Here is a 22039-nt window from a genome sequence, read left to right as displayed (position 1 = left end):
TGCTGGGAGCACAAAACCTCTGCAGAGCGTGTGTGTGTGTGTGTGTGTGTGTGTGTGTGTGTGTGTGTGTGTGTGTGTGTGTGTGTGTGTGTGTGTGTGTGTGTCAGGTCGATATAATGAAAGCATAGCCTGCCCACCTGTTCTCTGAGTTTTAACCTGAGACCTCATTAGTACACAGTGTTTTATTTCCACTACATTACCTGCACAATATGCTGTGTTGCTCTGTGTTTGTGGCCCTCTGAGAATGTGTCTGTACTGTTTGTCTTGTTACATGCGCAGTATAGTCTGAGTAGCAGTAATATTCTAATCGCCAACTTATTTAGAAAGAAAATGAACACCAGAGTTCAGAAGGAAATGATTTATACTTCACTGTGGGACTGACACTGGCTCTCTTATTTGTTCAGGTACGACTACGTGGAGGTGAGAGATGGTGTGGATGAGAGCGGTCAGCTGGTGGGGAAGTACTGTGGGAAGATCGCCCCCTCTCCGGTCGTCTCCTCCGGAAACCAGCTCTTCATCAAGTTCGTGTCTGACTATGAGACCCACGGAGCAGGTTTCTCCATCCGATATGAGATCTTCAAGACAGGTGGGTGAACAATTACAGTTGTCAATTAACTTAATTCCAGTTATTTAAAACAAGGCAGACACTGAAACCATTCATGATAGACCCTAAACCAGAGCTGTGTTCCATATTATGCTTTTAAAACGGAAATCTTGAACATTTTTTGTTATTGATATAGTTTGTATGAACTCTAGTAATAATTCTACATTACTTGTTAAGAACATTTTTGTCTTTTGTGACAAAACAGCTCCAAAGGTCATAGTATTCTGCCAAGGCTGTTCATTCTCCCACATGGCATTGTCAGAAATGCACATTTTTTTCTTTTTTTTTCAGAAATGCAGAATTTGTGTTAGTGATGATCAGAAATCAGGGCAACATAGAATGCGACCATTTAATATAGATGTACCCACATACAAAATGACTTTGCACTGAGCACAGGTGTGTGATATGCATGTGTACATTATGTATGGATATGTACGAATCACGTGACCTAAATATGTAGCAGGCGGCGTTAATCGATGGGACTCAGAAACACCCCCACAATTTAATCAGTTGTTCCTTGTATCATTTCCAGTGGATAAGTCCTGATAAGTCCGCTGCATCATGTGACCATCAGCAGGCTGACGTAGTGTTCACTTGTTGTCATAGTTACAGTGGCACCGTGCCGCTGTCTTGCAATGACACAGAAATCTTTAACAAATCTGTGGATCCAGAGCTATAAATTGCATCACTGTCAAAATCTAATCAGTTGGTCTTTGCGTCATTTCTGACCTTTCCTGAAAATTTCATCCAAATCCGTTCATCTGTTTTTCAGTAATGCAAACGGACAGACAGACAAACAGACGGACAAACAGACGCCGATGGTTATATAACTCCACCGCATTCCTTGGCGGAGTCACAAGAAAAGTGACTGACAAAACTTACAACAGAGTCAACTTAGTAGCTGTTCTGGAGCGTTCCAGCTGTTATGGAATTTACAGCATTTCCATTTATTACCTTAAAACTTCAGTGTTTTCAAAAACACTTCAATTCAGTGAAAACTAAGCAAACTGCTGCTGTGTTATTTGATTTGTGTCCTCAAGAATTTTAATTCTGTAACATTTCAATTTTTTTCATGATTTTTCGTTCAATATAAAACAAGCTGTGTATTTTACAAACTAGTTACTGTGAAGACATTGACTCTTCACCGACATCTGCTCAGTTTTTGCTCTGCTACATGTGCTGCAGAGTGAGCTCAGAGTATTTGATTATTATGTGAACCAAAGCATCTTTTTCTTTATGTCCTATTAAAAAAATGAATCAGATAACATATACGCCAACACTGATAGACCAGCTGACCAATATATTAGCTCTAACGTAAATTGTCCTCTTCCTGTTCAGAGCAATCCTGCAGGTTTCCCACAATATGAAAGTGAATATCACAAGACAGTCCTTGTGTTATGATCTAATTTGTTAACTTGACTAATATTCACTTAAAAAGGATTCATGTGACCTCTTGTTGCAGTTGCTGACGTCTTGATTTTAGCTTAGTAACACTGGTACGAATGCTTCATTTATCTGTAGTCAGATCTATCAAACACACAGAGTCCGATACGTTTTGAAAACTGGAGGAATATTTCTGATAATGAAGCAAGAAAGAGCCTCTCCATCTAATTTCATGGTTTGTTTGTGATTCAGTCAAGGCATCAGAGCATCAAATTATGCAACTGCAATATGGCAGGCAATATGCTTCATTCAAAACCAATGAATCATACTCCCATATGTTCCATAATTGTAGCAGTTTTTATCTGGTGTGAATTATTATACAATAAGCAGGGGCATAATTCGCTAAGCACTGATTTAACAAATGTTGTTCAAGTGTTGGTTTTATTGTCAGATGGCAATCCACAGCTCAAGTATGAAGCAGCCATTATAACTGCCGACAAGCTGATTGTGGAGAAAGTGAATTCAATCCACTTAATAGGGTTCAGGCTCAGGAGGTGCCTTCGGTGCTGCAGCGGTGTGCAATCAGTGTGAGGTTCCTTCCTCAATGTTCCACCTAAAAATAGGACCTCTGTGTAATTATAGCTGGGAATCAGGTATGTTCCACCACAACATCTCAGGATGTCTATCTTATCAGAACACAGCATAACAAGTAGGAGAATTTCCTGTTGGTTTACTGCCTTCCTTTGTTTGGACTGGAGGAAGGAGGAGGAGGACAGCATATCTGGAGGATGACTAGTCGGCAGACAGGTGCTACAGACTCCACTTTCATTAATTAACCTTAGCAGCAGTCTATGGGACAGCCCCCCCCATGACCTCGGAGACATGATGAATAGCCCGGCAAGGTCCCTCCTTCCTTTTAATCTGGGCTAGTGTGTGTTTGTGCTTGTGTTTGTGCGTGTCACCATCACGACAGGGCAGCTGGTGGAGTGTGGGTCCATTTACGAGATCAAAGCGACACTCCACCCCGACATACGCAAACCCGTCCGCACATACTGCCTCATTCCCCTTGATAGGCCGGTTAAATCTACATTCTTTCCATGATTAGCTTGGTATTTCCCAGTCTCATCTATTAGCCAGGACTGATTATAAATGAGGCGTGTTAGGGCCCCTTTGGCAGTCGGGGAGGAACTGCTGAACATGCTCATAGGCCTCTGAGATATGAGGAAATACAGATCTAACTAGAAACATGGCTGTAAGCGTGGACAGAGACAAAGTCAGGGCTACAGAGTTTTAGTGAGATGGCAATCTCTGCTGTTTTGCTGATTGAATCCAAAGAGAAATCAGGACTCTGAGGGGGAAAAGTGGCCAGGGACCAGAACTTTTTTTCATCTGAATGCTTTACCCAGTGCTGTGGCCCTGCGGTGAAGATCACCGTGGGTGTGCCATTGCTTCCTTAGTGGATCCAGACCATCGTTATGCTTTGAATTCGCTTTGTGTTTTGACTACTGCGGCGCCAGCTCCCGCCAAGAACAGGGCTCTGAGATCAATTAACAGCTCTGTTTGTTAGAGCGAGGGAGAGAACCAAGCAGAAAGAGAGATACAAAGCTAGCTGATTAGCACAGCTTATCAACAAGCAGGGTATTAGCTGGGAAAACATTGTGTTGGCTAACACATGTAACGTTAATGATGATACACAGATGCTCTGATAACGGATGGAGGAACGGGAGGGTCGTGCTTGTGCATGTCAATGAAGGGAAATGCAAAGAATGCAGGCTGTTTATCACTGTGATTATAGGCCTGGATCACTGAAGTCAACCTCGGGGACTGGTACCGCCTTTCATCCCGGGTTCAACACAAGCAGAGGTCACATGGCAGATAAATATACTCCCAAAACAAACATACCTAAGCACATATTCCCTTTTGGGACCACAAGCCAACTTATACAAGTGTTTATATGTACAGGTTTACCCACTTAGGCTGTAAACTATGTAAACACACTTTCACACACACTTGAAAATGCTGGCATCCGTAGCCCTGGCTTTTATCAGTGGTAGCCTGCAAAGTGTCTAATTGGAAGAGAACAGGTTGTTTTGCGGCTCTCTGTGGCTGCTTCCACATCAGTCTCTACCGCTCTGCACTCCTCAATCCCATCCAACCATCTTAATTAGCATGGGCTATTTATTTTATGGCCTGCAAATTGGCAGCCTCGCTCCGCTGGCTGAAGTCTGGCAAGAGACAGGAGGAGCGAGATGGTGGGGAAGAAAGAGATAGAGAGGAGAAGTCAGAGAGGGAGAAATATTTGAGCTGAAGGGAGCAGATTAGCAAGCTGGTAGTGTTTGACTCTACAGAGGCCTTCCAGACAAAAATAAAATAGCGAATAAAAAAGGCAAACTGTGACCTTGACTTGGAAAAACAACCACCAGCGTGAATAAAAATCAGAAATGTCAATCCTGAATCGTTGAGTAAACTGAGTTGACGTCGCGTTGCCCTCCATCAAAATTTCGCCGCTCTTACAGACAACGGAAAGCTGTGTTTATCCCGTCATCTGACAGACTCTGACTTAAAATCCTCAAATGATTCTGGAAAGAGCCATCCTCTTAAGTATACGCATGCACGCACATGCACAGCATATGTTTTCTTTTAGCAGCTCTGCAGTTTGCTTAGAGCCACATCAAGGCTGGCCGAGGGCCCATTGAAGTGGGCGAGGAGGCAGAGATAGTGCCGCCGGTAGCCCCCCTCCCTCCCATTCATACGCACACATACTAACACACACACGCGCACACATACAAGCTCATTGCTGTCTCGGTTACTCAGCAGAATGACTAAGCCTGCTGGAGGGAGGCCTACCATGTTACGCTGTAAACATCTTTTCATGCAGAGCCTCTGTTTATCAAGTCAACGTGATGCGGGCGCTTTGACTCTCAGGACACCTGTGAAAACACCGTAAAGGTGCGTGTGTTCGTGCTGGGTAGGGCCTAACAGGGGGCACATTGTGGACGGCACGCCCTGATGGCAAAGGTCACATCTGGCATGGAGACGCAGTGTCATCGCACGCACGCTCAGCCCTCATGGAAACTTGAGACAACAAATCTCTTTAAGGGGAGCCAGAGGGAGACTGCTAACCCCCCTCCTGTCCCCCGTCCCATCCGCGCTGTGTCATCCCCCTTTAAATGGGGAGGCGGGGTGACGTCATGGTCGGCATGCTAAATGGCATGTCAGTAGCGTGGCGCCTCAGGATGTGTGTGTGTGTATAGCTAAATGTAAGCCTGCCTTCCCATCTGTTTTCAACACTCCACAGGCTCCAGGTTAATGTTTGGTTTAGTGTTGAAAGAGTTAATTTTCCACCGGCGATTAACCCTTCTGTCGGTGTGGCATAAGGACAAAATGGAGGGGAGGAGGTGGTGGTGGTGGTAGAGGGGGCAGTGATGGAGGTGGAAGCGGGCGAACTGGGCTAATGATCAGCCACAGAGCAACATAAACAGTGGTGATTTACCTCTCCATCCAAGAACAACACCTTCAGCTCCTATGGCTCCAGCCACTAATAACCCTGACTTGGGGGGAGAGAGTGATGATTAGATGGGGAAAAATAGAAAGATTATGCGCAAGAGAGAGAGAGAGAGAGAGAGAGATTTAGAAATGGCGATAGGTTTTCACATTTATAACACCCGTTCCCTGGCGCGATGTTGTTCCAATGATTAACGCCTAGCCTCTGGTCCGCTTTCAGCACTTTGAACAACAGCTTAATAGAGACACGGAGGACAAGTCATCAGGGGGAGACTAACAGCTGAAAGGCACCCTGCTCCCGTAATGCTGAAACCATATTTATTTAAGATTTATTATAAATCTCAAACACTTGCAAAGATTGAAATCAAATATCCATTAAATATCATTTCGCCGGCTGCAACTTGTCCTGTTAAACAAATTCCAATCACTTACAAAGCGAGTCGTCAGTGACATTTGTTTACTCCCCCATCCAGAGGAGAAGGACTCAGTATAAACGGGAGTAAAAGAAGCCACTACAGCCAGCAGTAAACACTGGAGTGCCTGGTTGGAGGCTGACGGTAAACGTTCAAGGTTACTTCTCTTTCCTGCCGTAAATTCGTCAGTTTAAAAGCAGCGGTTGGACTGCTGGGTGGACTGTGGTCAGACTGTCTGTTTTATCTCAGATGAAATGGAACAGTGTCTGTGTGTGTTTCCTGTGGGTCAAACCTTTCATATTTACAAAACCCTTTTTGTTTTCTGTTTCAACACTTTCTCCCATCGAGGCGATGAATCCGCCAGGACAGACACCAACAACTGCGGCGATAAAACAATAGGGGGAGAGATAGAGAGTGAGGAAAGGGCAGGGAGTTAGCATTTGGCTGACAGCTGGATATATTTGTCTCCTGAAGCTCCTTGTCAACACAGATGCATGCACACACGCTGTATGTACGGACGCTGCCACAGAAAAGCACGACTGCTATCAATGAATGCCTCTCACACAGACATCAGTACAAAGCGTCCCGGGTGTAGTGAGGGGACGAAAGCCCTCCCATGTGGAGGCACTAGATAAAAGAGATCTGTTGGATGATTATCTCGCCGGTGGGAGCGACCAGAGTGCTCGGTCTTTCTCGCCACTCTATTTTTTTGTTGTATGCAGCCAGGCACACAGCAGCTGACAATAGGAACAATTTGTCCTTGGCTCGGCCTCAGTCATGACCATTTAGAAAGAACACAGGAACAAGGAGACTTAATGGTGATGGTGAGGCAGGTAGAGTAAACTGTACACTAGTGTGTTTTCGTTGGAAGTGAAAGACAAGTGACTGACATGAAGACAAAAAAAACAACAAAAACAGACAGACTGACATATTTGAGTGAAGGTATAAAGTAGAACAGAGTAAATAGAGTCAGATTTTCTTACTGTGTTACGCAATTAAGTGAGTACTTGAGTGTATGGAAGAAAATTTAAAGACAAACACATAATATAAAAAGAACAAATAAAAACCACAAATAGCAGAAAATATTAACTAAGTTAAAAGGGGGGCATTACAAGCAGTGACAGCTATGATGACAAAAAGCAAAAGTGCCAGTCTAGTGCTTGGATTTCGACAGGTTTTCAGAGTGAACCATTTCCAACCACCAAATCTGTTCTGGTCAACTGCTGAGCTGAGATAAGGGTCATGGTAGAGGCTGATGAAATGGATGGAGAGTGGAATTCTGAGCCAATATCCACAGGAAATTCAACACACTGACCTGAATTGCACTTTGGATGCTGCAGCTGTCTAGAGCACTCAGGCACCACAGCCACCTTTTTTCAAAGAAGTGGCTTGCATCTGTAGATTTTTTTCCTCCACCAAAAAAAAAAAAAACTGTCTGACATTTCTCCCAAAGTGCAGAACTGCAGCATCCAGCAACCCTCTCATCCTGGGAAACACTCTCTCTCTATCTCTGTCTCTCTCTCTCCTCTGACAAAATCTCTCCATTTTCCGGAGGTAAATACGAGGGGAAGCTGTGAAATTAATGGCGCCTACTGTTCTCAAAAACCACACTTTAGCTGCCGCACTAAATGTCAACTCTGTTTCGAGGCAAATCGCCGCTCACCATGGCTTTCAACTTGGGGAGAAAGGAAATCCACATGGCTCTTGGTCCCTTCGCTCAGTCCGCTGGTGGACAGGCTCAAGTGGGCCTGATGGTCTTCAATTAGGGGCCCAGCAAGATGCCTGAGTGACGATAGAAAAAAGCAGTTTGCCACATTCGTTTAAGTGATCTAGCTTATCTAGCGATAACTCCCTGCAATTTTGGTTTCGATTGGCCCCATCTGCACCCATCATGCCAGCTGCCAGCCTAGCATGAAAATGATGTTATCCTGGGTACATTTCTGCCACTAATGGCTGCAAATAATTGCCCTGAATGACAGTAGTTCTCTTTTTTCCTGATAGTATGTTTGTGTGAAGCCCACTCTGGACCGGTGCTTGTGGCTGCATAGTGAATACGTCTTACTGTCTTTCTCTCTGTCGTGCTCTTTAAAGTTTTCCGGCAGCTGCTAACATCATTTTTTATCTCATGTCAATCATTCTCAAATCTTAATCTCGTGCTCTTGATGCTGTGTGAAGTAGCTAACTTGGGAAATGTGTTAATGCTCCTCATCAGCTGAAAGGCAGCTCCTCGGGGAGCTGTGCATAAATATTTTGACTTTCCCCTGTGTAAAACTGTGTGTTTAAGTGTGCCTGTAAGTGCTGATGTATGCGCAGTCATTGCCCTCGCCTTCCATCACTGATGCTGTAATTTCGGCTGAGCACCTCTCATATGTTTCCCAGACATGTCCTGATGAGGACGTGTGTGAGAGGTTTTTGCAGCGCGAATCAAGCTGTTTATTCATCGCTCCCCGATTCTGGTGATTGAAGCCTTTCACTAATGTTTACTATTCTCGGTCCAGATGTCTCAGGAGTCTCATATGTAACACACACACAGTGATGGAGTGTGATGTTTGTTCCCATAAGGGGGAAAAAGCAACATAGAGGAGAGCTGAGGGATCCAGATGTAGCTTCTATTGAAGACAAGAACTATCAAGGTGGTCTCTCAGCTGCAGGCCGTAAATTGTCCTCCTGTCAATGGAGCAGCTGGGTAGCAGAGGATCTCAATACCCAGCACATAAAGAAACCCAAAACAGATCACTTAAGCAGCGGCCATTCAAATGAGATATCTCCACCCTTTCTTTTGTTCCCTTTGCATCTCATCTTCTCACTTCCATCTCGTTTCCTCTTTTTGTTCTTCCTGCAGGACCCGAGTGCTCCAGGAACTTCACCTCAAACAGCGGTGTCATAAAGTCACCCGGGTTCCCAGAGAAATATCCAAACAACCTGGACTGCACTTTCATGATCTTTGCCCCGAAGATGTCTGAAATCATTTTGGAGTTTGAGAGTTTTGAACTGGAGCCTGACACGACGCCTCCCACTGGTGTGTTCTGTCGCTATGACCGGCTGGAGATCTGGGACGGCTTCCCTGGAGGTGAGCAGAAAGCAAACATTGCAACTTAAGATTGACCTGTGTGTTCTCTCTTTTACATGTGATGTAAAGTGAAAATATGCAACACATAGTAAAGACCTCCTGAGATGAAAAGCTTCTTACCTTGTTAACATGTCCATATGGTGTTTTTTTATATGCTAGAAGACATGTTAACAAAACAGACAGTCAGTACAGTGACCGAGCATTTCCATCTTGAAAGTGTAACCTACCAATGACCGTCTCAAAAACACAGAGTCAGACTTTCAGAGTTTCAGACCTAACAAACCCTAAAGAACTTATCCTGTCAACTTGCAAGGTCAGGCTCAAACACGTATGGGTAAATTAATTCAAATTTGCAACTTGTTGTTGTGTAGACCAGAGTAGTTTTACAGAGTTTAAGCAGAGTTGTATAGCAGAGAGGTATGCTCAACCTCCTGAGATGTATGGAGAAAGAGGTCAATTTGCATAATTATAGATCTGTGAATACTAAAGGAAACAAAGGTGTACACTTGCATTTAAGCCATTTCAAAGCATCATGGGATGTTTTCACCGACAAAAAACCTTTGAATATGCAAATTTGATGAACAGAGATGAGGTTTAAGGAGTTTAATCAATGCCAGGAGAGGAACTTTAACAACCTTTCTCCTGCTAATGAAAAGTTCATTAACAATAAAGTGGGCCATTCTTTATTGAGTACACTCATGGGTTTCTCCTGCTACCTAATGTAATATTAGTAGTAATATTTGATGTTAAACTGAAATTAGCAAATTTAAAGTCATTGATTTAACTTCAAAAACTGAAATCCATGTTGCAAAGTTACATATTAGAAGTTTTTACCAAAAAAAAAAATCAAGTTCTGTCCTAAAATTGCACATATGTAACTCTACACTGTTTTCTTTTACTAGATTGTGTGGATCTATAAAGTTCCTGCCTCTCTCTCATCTCCCTTCCTCTGTAACTGTCAGAACTACTTTAAACCAAACAATGTCAAATTATTAATAACCAAAGGTACAGAAAGTCCCATCCTGCAAGTTAACAGCGCTGATTCTTTAGGTTTGTTGCATATGAAACAGCAGAAGTCTGAATCTGTATTTTTGAGACTGTCATCTGTAAACTGCAGTTTTTTGGTGGAACTACTCAACCTTGGCTTTGACTGAAAAAAACATTATATGAACATGTTAACAAGGTAAAAAGTTGAAGAGAGAGCTGTGTTCCTGCTAATTCTGAGTTAATCTGCACTTTGTGACTCTTTTTTTTTTACTTGTATACTTGTGTTACTTTCAGTTATACATTTTTCTGGTTTTATCACTAATCTTATTTAGCCACTCTAATATAATCATTAACTACTTTTCTCTGCTAGAATTAGTACTGTGTGTTTTTTTTTTCATTTCAGAAAAGACTAAAAGAATATTGCTGTTATTAAAAGATAATTGTTAAAAAGACTAGCAGTGTAGAACACAAAAGACTGACTGTTTCAAAACCAGCACAACAAAGATGGGAAAATGCGTAATATCTCACTGCTTAAAGATCTGTTATCCTGGCATGGGAAAAGGAGAAGGTGGGTAGGGGGAGTGGTGGGTTTCAACTTCACTTCTCACTGCTTCTTCCAGAGGAAATGAGCAGTTTTACACAATATGATGACATTATCCGGGCCAGTGGGCTAACTGCCTTAACCAGACTTGGCAGGGGTTTCTAACACTCATCATGAGTGTAATGCTTCATCATCACTCAATGCCAAACATTTCCTGATCAGAAGAGCCTCCCACCCTTCACTTCCCAGTCCCAGGCTGCATTGCGTGGGACAATTGGTTGGTGCCCATACATTTGGGAGTTCAAGGTCTAATCTCGGCTGCGGTATTTAAGTTGGTGCTTCTCCGTGCCCTGACGCATAAAGAACACATTCCGGTCTTGCAGGAAATTTCTATAAAAGGAATTTCCTCTCTAAGTTTCTCGTGTTTCCCACTCAAGAGAAAAACTTGCTCATTACACTTGAACTGAACCAGTTTCTCCCAATAGAAGCCAGCATCTCCTGGTTCCAGGGTTTGGCGAAGGTGTAAATTCAGACAGAGATTCAAATATTGCCTTAGAATGGCGTCCTCAAAATCCATCCATCTAAAAAATCAGCAGGTGAGCGACAGAGTGAGAGAGGGTGAGCAGTGTTCAAAGCAATGCTTCCATAGCCTGAGATGAGGCTTTGAACTCAGTGAGCAAAATCATCTCTTGAAGTTTTCAGTTTTTCTCCTGGCTATTCCAACACGGGGTGCAGACAAGATGAAAGCGTTTCTCACCCATCAGCGGCTGACAATTGAAAGAATTTTATCTGGTAGCGTTCAAACTGGTGCGCATCGGTATTCTCTGCTGTTGCGTTCCAGGTGATAAGGTTGAAGTGTAAATCACAGCGCCTTTTCAAGTGAGTTTACTTAAAGTTCAGTTTTCTCTGAGCTCAACTCTCTGAAGATGTTAACTTTTCTGAGTTGACCTTTGATTCCACAAAGTATTTTTGTCGCTAATTTGTATGCTTTCCCCTTGAGGTGAAACATGTTTAATTTTCAAGATTTGTGTTGATTAAGGAGACTCGCAAAGACTTGGAGAGCTGAGAATATGTCACATTATTATCACCTTTTAATTCTTCTTTTTTTTTCTTATAAAAGACCTCAGGTGTTTCAAAAGCACAGATTTCCTGTGTTATTTCCAACTTATTAGGATTCAGAGATATGTCAGTTCACTCAGCTGGAAGTGTGGCACAAAAGAAGCAGAATGAGATGCGCAACACTTTCTTTTGTCTAACACTGAGCCTGTTCAGGGCAGAAACTGGACGCTGCCACTTTGGACTCATGTGGCATCAAACCGTTCAAGTGTTGTTGTGTGTGACAGACGGTCCAGTGTAAAAATAAGCCACAGGAAGAAAATAGTGTGTCGTCTCTTGCCAGGCGGTTCCTGTGGTGCCTGCTGGATCGATAGTGCATTAGCACAGAAGGCTGGAGGCATGCTAGCCGGTGGGGTGTGCAGAGGTGGGAGATGTCCAGGCAAATGCTGGCCTCCGTAAAGCAGCGGGGGAGTCGCACCTCCCAGTACCCCTCACCTCTTAGAGTACACCTCACTGGACAAGCGCTGTAGAAGAAGAACCTCCACTCTTTTGCCTGTCTTCCCCGTGGAACAAGGAGGCAGGAGTTCATAGCGCAGTTCTTTAAAATTTCATAGCGCTGGGGAGTCATGCAGATAATGCAAGAGATGGCATTTTTTTGTTCACCTCTGGACTTAGTAAGTTTAAAAGCACACATAGATTCATACAGCAGGCACCTGGTTTATGAAGATTAATCTGAGCCGTCACACCGCTGCCCCATAAGTCCCTGTGGCCTGGCCTTTGCCTTTCATGTAGGAGCTGCACTGGAAGTGGCATGTTTTGGATGACAGGAGGCCGCAGGGAGGCAGGACTGTCACTCGCCGCTGATCACAGCATTACTAATGACAGATAAGCTGCAGCTCCCCACACACCAACAGGAACACACACTCACGAATGTGCATGGATCATAGCACACATCAGAGACGTAGGGCAAGGTCATTGTGCTCCCTTGCTCTCCTGCACCCTCCCTCGTTACCCCATCGCTCTTTCCCCACGCCTCTCTGTCTCCCCCTAACGTCCCTCCTCCCTCCACCTTATTCCCATTTCCCCATTTGACTCAGTCTGCTCAGTGGAACGTGTCCCTCTTGTTCTTTTATTGCTTTCTGTCTTTTAATGCTCCCCTTTTGTCTGTGCCCAGTCTTTACTTGTTTGGTCTCCTTCACAAGACCCACTGGGCCGTGCCTGTGTCCGCTTCAAGCCTAAGAAAATGAGTGTGGATACAGAAAGTTTGAGGTATTTACAGTCAGCAAATAGACAGAGACAGTGACCTGCCCCACACTACAGGTCCCTCTTCCGCTTTGTGTCGACCAGACGAACAGGCATGGAATGTTGGGAGTCTTTTCTCACACATCTTTATGGGGTCGAAGGGGAAAATGAAATGCAGCCGGTGCCATACCTCACTGACACACTAGTTTTCACACCTCCACAGGGAGGGAGTTGGTAGTTAAACCCATGTGTGACACGGCTGTGGCAAACAAACAAATATTGAATTAACCCAAGTCTAACCAGAGGAACAATATTTGTGTTTTTTCTCTCCTTTCTCATCACCAGTGGGCCCATATATCGGGAGGTACTGTGGACAGAACACCCCAGGCCGAATCATCTCCTACACGGGCATCCTGGCACTGACAATCAACACGGACAGCGCCATCGCAAAAGAAGGCTTTTCTGCCAACTTCACTGTCATCGAAAGGACTGTTCCAGAGGGTGAGCCGTCATTAAAATGCTAAAAATTAAACAGATGGGGATTTTAGGGAGGAAGAATTACAGGTAGCCAAAGAACCTCGGTACAAAAGTGTTCTAAATAAGGTGGAAATCAACAATCTGGAGAGATTTGTTCAGTGAAAGACCACTGTAAAAGAATTAAAGGCCATGAAAGTAACCACCAGAGGAGTATTAGTAAGAGTAAAAGGCAGATCCTGTCTGCTCCTGAAGCTACACATGGTCCTATTAAGACAAATTCCCACTTGTTAAACAGAGCTTAGGAGTTATTAAATAAACACCTCCTGCTTCTTCACTTGGGAAATGTGTAACAGGGTACAAGTCTACCTCCCGTGGTTTACAAGACCTAAGTTTACACACGGTGGGCCCTGAGAGGTTCCAAAAACCTGCCTCCCCACCAGTAACCACCCTGGACACACACTTACACACACCCCCAGGGCTTTTACATGCTCCGTGGTTGTCACGGGGCTCGACCCCCCTGACCCCATTTTGCAAAACGCTCCATCTAAACATTTCATTAAAGAAGACGAGCTCTGGTTGAAGTCATAAATCTGTCCAGCGGCTAGACCACCCCATACACACACACACACACACGCAGTCTTTGAATAGAGATGGATGACATTCAGCCAAATCTACTAATCATCTCCAAAAAGGATTTTGTCTTGCCCAAAGGGAAGACAGACACTGTGTACACACACATGTACACACGCAACAAACGAAACCACCCCGCCTCGCAGTAATGAGCACAGCGATGAGTGCTGATGTCATTTCTCCTTAGATTCCTCCGAGTTACTTGAGTCGTTTTAATCACACATCTAAGATCAGATTACATAAATCAACTTTTCACGTTTGCCATTAAGAGGCATGGTGAAATATCTGACCTGTGATCAGTAAATACCCTCATTTAGAAGTGAATTTCTTGGTCTTACATCACCAACTGAGATGCATCGAAGATTTTTTTTTTAAATCTCCAAACTTTGTCTTTGCTTTTCCAGGCTTGTACCACTTAAATCATTCATAATCCCCTTATGCATAATACACAGCGGATTTTCTCGCTTCTACATGGCAAGGGGAAAGGGAAGGGTACACTCTGGCTGAAAGCTACTGATGAGAGGTGATAAGGTGCTGAAAAGACGCCTTGTCTTTTGTTCTTTGCCAGTTTCTTTTGCTCCCTTTCCCTCAGTCCACCCTCACTATTTTCTCTGCTATCAACCCTGCTTTGTTCAGTAACCCACATGATCAGATAGCATGCTTAGCAGCGAATAAACGCCTCTTTTGTTGATCATGGTCACTAATCTAGATAATGTGGGTCTGAGTACAAAAGTTTGACAAGAACAGGCAGTCTCCTCAAAGAGAGCCGAGAATGAGAGTGGAGAGGTGCCAGACAGTTTTCTCAGCCTCACGCAGAGACTCCGACGTACTTGTGTGTGCGAGCACACGCATATGCGACTGCACGTTGACACTGTAAAGCACAAACACACACTCTGACCCAGTGACTGAGGTGTGTTAGCAGTGTGGCAGATGGGGAGACCATCTGTGTTAGCTCTTAGGCAGCAGCCACATAGCAGTTCCACACTGCTCCACGTCCTGAGCCCTCTGTGTGTGTGAACGTACACATAAGCACATGACTGCATTTTTGGGCAAAGGGTTTCATATTTTTGGCAGTGGTAACCTTGCTCGTAAAGAAGCACACTTACCAACTTCACCGAAAAATAGTAATAAGAAGAACTGTTTACATGAATGTGTGAAAGTGTGCCTTTGCATACCTTCATGTTGTGGTGACGTTGTACAGCCCCTGCGTGGATCAAAAGGTCATTTTCTTCATTCCAACGGTTGCTCCACAGCGGTGTCAGCATGTCTGACCTATGTGGGTTAGAGAGGCCGACCCCAAACTGACCCAGCAGAGTCTTTAGCCGCGGAGCCCCGGATGCCTCAAAACGGCTGCCCCATGTCAACACAAACAAGGGAAGCCACCTCCTGCCATTGATGGTTTGGCCCCGAGTGTGATATATAGGCCCTAAATACAGATCCTAAAGACACCTAAACTCCCCCAAGAGACCAAGGAGAGGAAAATAGTTACTGTGTGCAAAAAAGATAAACAGCCCACAGGGAGGTGAGGGAAATGGATCCAGTCAGTGGAAAAAAGAACTGGAGTGAAAGTCACTCTAATGCCTGATACGAGCGTAAACTTAGCCCACGCTGAATGTTTTATGAAGACATTTTTACGTCTTAATGTGGAAGACTTCCATCCTGCTTCCATTAGAAACTAGGGAGAGAGAGAGAAACAGAAAGGATTTACTGAGGCATTGCTGATGTGCTGTTCTTTTCCGGCCAGCAGCGCTGAGTGCCTGTCGTGTGGTGGCCTCCTCCTCAGAGATGAACTCTGATTCTGGGGGACACTGAAAGCACATGCTGGGTACATTGTGCCTGCTCTGAATTCAACTAAATATCTTTTACTTTTTCCCTTTTCATCCTCCTCCTGTCTGTCTTCTTTCCCCTTCTTCCTCCCTGTTCAGACTTTGACTGTAGCGACCCTTTGGGAATGGAATCAGGAGAGATAACATCAGACCAAATCATGGCTTCATCCCAGTACAACCCCAGCTGGTCCCCAGAGCGCTCCAGACTCAACTACTATGAAAATGCATGGACGCCGGCAGAGGACTCAAACAAGGAGTGGATACAGGTACGTTTTTCATGTCATCCAGAGCAAATTATTTATATACCACAGATAATTGCTACCTGAAAGAGTAGAGGTAAATAATGTCTGAAAAGTCAAACACGGCAGTGCAGAAGAATTCCCCAACTGTCTGCAGTATGTTTTTGGAGGTGAGTCACCGTCTGAGGGTGTATGTAGTATTAGAAGTGACTCCTGCCTGCTTGAACACAGTAGGTGTGTTCTGTGTTTGTCCTTCAGTCTCTGGAGGTGCAGTTTCTCTATAACACCCAACAATTTCGATGATGAATGTCAGCCGTCCTGATGGACCTCCGGGTGGTGGAGTCCACACCTCACCAAAATTGCCTGTGTCCACTCTCTCTGTCACTGTCTACCTATCTGTCTCTGTCTCTCTCTCCTTCTGTCTTCCTGTCTACCTGATAACTTTCCTTTTCCTTGATAACAGAGACTGCCTCCAGGGATGCTGGGATTTAGTCCAGGCATCCTGCCTAGCTTCACACACACACACACACACACACACACACACACACACACACACACACACACACACACACACACACACACACACACACACACACAAACAGGCTCTGTCATATATTTCTGTCTGTCGGCTTATCTGCACAAAGCGATCATCACCCACCAAGGGAACTTTATGTGGGAAGATTAAGGATTTAGTTCCTCCATCCCTAGATGGGGATAAGTCACATATCCCAAGTCCACTCACAGCACAAACCCCACAGTGACACACCTGCCACAGCACTACCTAGATGCTTTTGGAACATGTTTGATTTATTAACCGAAAGCCTCCAGGCCTTGTAAATGCCCAGACTGTTTTTCTTTTTCTACTCTTTTTCTACAGTCTTTGCTTCATTGCTGAAAAGTTTGGCCCCAGCATATTCCTCAGGGGATGAATAATAGAGCTGACCCAAAGCCAAATATTTGCTTGGGGAGGGCCATAAGCAAGCTTTTCCTTTATTATTGCAATGAAAATATTGTCCCGGGGGCCCCTGTTGCTCCTTCAGACTAATTTAATCAGTATGTGACTGAGTGTGTGTGCAGGTTTATGTGTGTTCTCCCATGCTTGTGTGTGTCCATGTGTTTGTTCTTGGCTTTGTGGGTGAGTAGGAGGGTCTGGCAGGGTCCATATTGTCCTGCAGAGGACCCCAGCATGTGCCTGAGTGGATCAGGAAGAATCGTGGCCTGCCTTAACGCTTCCTCCAGCAGTTCCACAGTCTGTTGTATGAAAATATTTGTCTCCTGCAAAGGACAATCCATTGTTCATAGTCTGATGTGTGGGTTAAGTGTAACGGCATTGATGTGAAGCCTGCCCTGCCCCGCTTTGCCTTTTTGTCAGCGGAAATTACAAGTGATCACAATGATTTGTTGCCACTCTAGAGTCTCTCTGTTATATTATTGATCATATTGAGGATTTGATTCGGCAGTAAAAATCTGGATTTGAAAGGGGATGTGCTCTAATGGGTGTGCTGATTTCCCAATACTAATCAGATGAAAACACTGAATGAGACTCTTCTAATTTCTAATTTCAAATGCAGTAAATGAGCCAAGTCTGTGGTTGCCACGTAATTTATGTTTTCTAAGGAGTGCGATGCACTTGTGCCGAGCACTCTGAGCAGAAGTCCAATTATCACAAGTGGTATTAAAAGAGCAGAATTCTTCATTCCTCTTTCATTAAGCCTGTCCATGGTGTTGCAACAAGCTCAGGCCCCCTCGCGGCACGTACAAATCATCTCAGTGTGCAGTCAGATGCATAGTAATCAATTCATTATTTATTTCATTTATCATTCCCTGACTGCAGTTTGAGGCAGACAGTTTTATTATTCATGACAGGCGGCCTTTGATTCCTGGGCATTTTCCTTCGCTCTGCTTTCCTTCTTCTTTACCGAACATAATCCAGATTTGTCATCCATTTTAATGCTGCCTCATTCTGATGCATGAAGGGAAGGAGGGCAAGATGCTCGAGTCTGTGCGCTCTTCACCGGGTAATTAGATTGGTGTGGTGTGGTTCAGCGTTGAGTGTTGGGTTAGCCAGGTCATTAATCAGCCTTTTGGTCTACACAGAGATGGACAGATGTCCTTTGAGGGGGTTTGCGGCTGGAGGAGGGAGTAAAGAAAGAGGCGATAATCCCTCAAAACAGGCCTTCATTTCATTTTTTCTTTGCTCCTTTCAGATCTATTCCTATTCACTCCACTCTTTCTCCGTCCTCCCTCCTCTCCAGGTTTACAGATCTACATCAAGGTAGAGGGAGATTTGTGAATATTATCTGCCAGTGTGAGCCATGTCTTTCTCTGAAGCTTAACAGTATGAACAACGGCAGGTTGCAGCAAAAATTAATGAGTGTAAACCAGCAGACTACCCAGTCAATGGGCTGCTCCTTGCTTTATGAACTCACACAACAGTGGCGAGGAAATGCCTGCATCTGTGCAACACATTTGTCTCGTAGGGGAAGGTGTAGCATGTTTATGGAGCAGTGTCACGGAAATTGTTAAGAATTTCATATAGTGTGTCTTTGTCAAATAGGAAGGATCTGATGGCCACCAGGAGCCACTACAACATCCAAATGACACAATAAAAGACTGACTGCATCTATGTCAGGCAGCTGCCATTGATTGCACGTACACACAGCATGAATAATTTACACAGTCTTGGAAAGAACCCAACTGTCAATACCTGAAAGCCTCTCTGTTGAGCATCTCATAATGGCAATATACAGTACATGTCATCCCATAGAGCTGGTTGGAGTTTGTCATCCTCATGAGTTTGAGCTTGCTCTCCATATCTATAATTTAGCTGCATCAGCTCTTGACGTTATCCTCAGTCTTCTTGCCAGGATGCATTATCCATGACTGCTTCATCAGTATTTATGTATTTATTAGCCTTTATGTGTCTCTGATCACCTAAATTGTTTAATCATAACAGGAGATAATGAGTCTCTTAACTCTTGTTTTGTGAGAAATGCTTTAATCTCACCTTTCTGACAGATGAAAGCACTGTCCTTGAGGAGCGTATCTGTGTTTGTTGCCACAGTATGCATCTTTATCTCCAATATATGATAGTAATTTCGAGGTAAAGTCAACCATTTACAGAGTAACTTGACGTGGGAGGTTTAAACATGAGGGCACGACCTGTGTTGGCTCTATGTCTTGCAAATCTGTAAGAGAGACAGTTCTGTGAGTCCTGGCTGGATCACAGGTTGAGCTCCACCACTTGACCAACCAAACAACCACTAATTGCACTCTTCCTTGATGAAACTACAGTTCTGGCCACCATGTCAGATGCTAAACCGGCACGTTCTTCCATATCCTGTTTTCCTTCTCATCCAAATGTGCTTTCAATTACCTCAGGTCAATGATTTCCCAAAAATGCCCCCTTCGTTGCTTTCGTCTCTCTCTCTCTCTTCGCTTCTGTCCCGGTTCCAGGGCTTACCACCGCGCCGGGTGATGAGTAATTAGAATATGGACTAGTAATTAACAGCAGCTTCTCAGTTGATGAAGTCTAGCGAGAGCATAGGAGCGTAGGCTGGCATGCGGCTGCCGGTGAGATCATCATCATGCCGTACAAATGGAAACAATGGATGCTGTCTGAGCCTCGCTGCTTCTGGGCCTCACTCTCAATTGGAAAATCAATGAGAGGATAGAGACCCACACTCGTTTCAAGTAGCCCAAAAGTGGGACTAGAAATCGAAACATGAGGGATGGCATGATGTAATGAAATGAAACAGCGCGGCATAAGTACCGAGATACAAAAACTCAGCTCAGCCGTAATCAGTGTCATTTTCAGTGTCTGCCTTACAGAGCAGAGAAATGCCTGAAAGCCCTGCAGTCAGTCGTCATCACTAAACGATCATGTGCAGCTGTATATCCTGGGATAGGATCATCAGGCGGATTCCAGACGTGACATACCTTCAGGTCGCCTTCCTTTCCGTCCCTATCAGCGTGTCTTGGTTTCATAATCATTACTCAGAGCGTTAGTCATGTGTGTGGGGCACGGATGGGAATGACCCTGGAGTGAGATTCTTAAAGATGATTCACAAACTTTAAAACCAGACTTCCTCTAACAGCTGAGACCGAAACCTTTAATCAACAGCAGTACACATGTGGCTGAGCACAACACCACAAATCACACAACCTTTGATTTTATTCTCGCTGTTGTCTTACCTATACATCCCTCTTTGTCAGGAAAACAGATGATCGGTGCATGGGAAGACATGCATAATTTAATGCCACCAAAGAGGTGTTGAGGTGCTAAAAATAAACTGTAATTCCTGTCAGGTGAATATTGTGATAAATGGAAGGTCGTAAGTGGAGCCCACAGGTCCTGGAGCATTTGAGTAATACAATTTTCATGAAAAGAGAATTAATTACACTTTCAGGTAATGGAGCTATTCCTAAAAGCTTCCGCTACCAACACCAAAGTAACTGTGGGTGAAATTAGGAAGCAAATTGCTGAAAGCTGCTTTATATACAACATCTGGGGATAGAAGCGCATCTCTTTAGCTGCATGTCAAAGTAGGTGTGTGTTTGTCAGTTCACAAAAATGTCAGCTTTCTGTCATTACCATACAAAGAAAAGCCTTGTCAGAATTTGAATGCATGCAAAAAACAAAAAAAAGCAGGTGACTTAAGGCTTTGCATCTACTTTATGACTTCTGACGATACCATCCTTTGAGATCCATAAAGCATTTCCAGAGATTGTTTCCTGGACCAGAGCCTCTGTCTATGTCTACCAGCTGCTCTTTGACTTTGGAACAAAGAGGAGTTCTCCCTTCCTTCTCACCCTCGGCATTTCTCTTGTTGTTGTTTTTGGTGGGGGAAAACGAATAAACTCATTCCCCAGAGGCCTCGGTTATTCAGTCAGCAGCCCACACACACACACACACAGCTATTTTTCCCCTTCTGTTGGGAAAGCAGAGAAATGGATTTCAAACAAAAGTCTCTGGTTGTTCTTCTCACAGAGTACAGATTGCTGCATGCAACTTCTTGGCAACTCAATTATAAGCCAATCAAGCAGCCAGAGATAGCGCTTTTGAGCCTCTACTGTTTCTTGAACTATTTCCCTTCCCCGGCCATATAAACTGCATGTCTGCTTGCTGCAACATCACAACACTGACGAGACTTTAGCCTCAATTACATATCATGTGGCCTTGCTGCACATCTGAGTCATAGAGCACAAAGACAATACTCTGAGTAATGATTTTGAAACTAAACTAACTTGCACAAACACACATAAACACATAAATACACTGTCTATTATTTACAATCAGTTATTCCTAAAGTCTCCCATACATGCCATCTATATATATATATATATATATATATATATATGTGTGTGTGTGTGTGTGTGTGTGTGTCTATATATATATGTGTGTGTGTGTATATATATATATATATATATATATATATATATATACACCCCCATTGAGCCCCCCCAAGTGGATTTCAGTATGTCGATCTATCTGCACGCACACCGGGCTTTAACTGGCTGATGTTACAAGCCTGAGCATGACTAATTCTTTTTCTGCCTTTCTGGTTTCATTAGTTTGTGAAACCACTGGAGCCTTGCACACTGGCTGTTGTGAGGCAAGGGGCTTTAAGTCATCAGTTTGCCGCACAACAGGAAGGTAGAAAACACCCAAAACACACACTCTCACACACACACACACACACACACACATACACAACTAGTCAAGCATATTTTGGACTATACTGGAGCAGGAAAAAACTCCTGGGAGACAAGGACACATTGAAGTCTTGCCCACATATCAGCCTGCCACTGCTTTATGGAAAGATTCTGAGAAGCCTGGGTGATTTCTTACCCAGCCTGGCATGTTTATGGCTCAGGTTGTGTGTCCCTCCAGATATGAGTTACTGTGCACCAGCATGCCCAGAATGTATAGTGTCATTTGTCTATAGGTGGGCCTGAGTCCAAACACTCTCATAGGAGAAACCACAATATGGTCAATGTAGAGGAATTACCTGCTTCGATCTGTTAGAACAGCAGAGTCTCAAAATGTAGCGTAGCTCCATAGATG

At 44.1% G+C, this 22039-nt stretch overlaps 1 protein-coding gene across 7 annotated transcripts in view; it reads left to right on the top strand.

Annotated features, from left to right (window-relative positions):
• The window catches only part of nrp1a (neuropilin 1a), a 62423-nt gene that overhangs the window by 20069 nt on the left and 20315 nt on the right, over positions 1–22039 (top strand). For all 7 annotated transcript variants that reach the window (XM_051940293.1, XM_051940292.1, XM_051940291.1 and 4 more), the window contains exons 4-7: positions 405–586; positions 8747–8974; positions 13146–13301; positions 15833–15999. In XM_051940293.1, coding sequence (XP_051796253.1) covers positions 405–586; positions 8747–8974; positions 13146–13301; positions 15833–15999 — 733 coding nt within the window. The remainder of the gene's footprint in view (positions 1–404; positions 587–8746; positions 8975–13145; positions 13302–15832; positions 16000–22039) is intronic.

This window comes from Acanthochromis polyacanthus, chromosome 20, assembly GCF_021347895.1.
Source record: "Acanthochromis polyacanthus isolate Apoly-LR-REF ecotype Palm Island chromosome 20, KAUST_Apoly_ChrSc, whole genome shotgun sequence".
Classification (NCBI taxonomy): Eukaryota; Metazoa; Chordata; class Actinopteri; family Pomacentridae; genus Acanthochromis; species Acanthochromis polyacanthus.
This window is presented reverse-complemented; position numbering and strand designations above follow the sequence as displayed.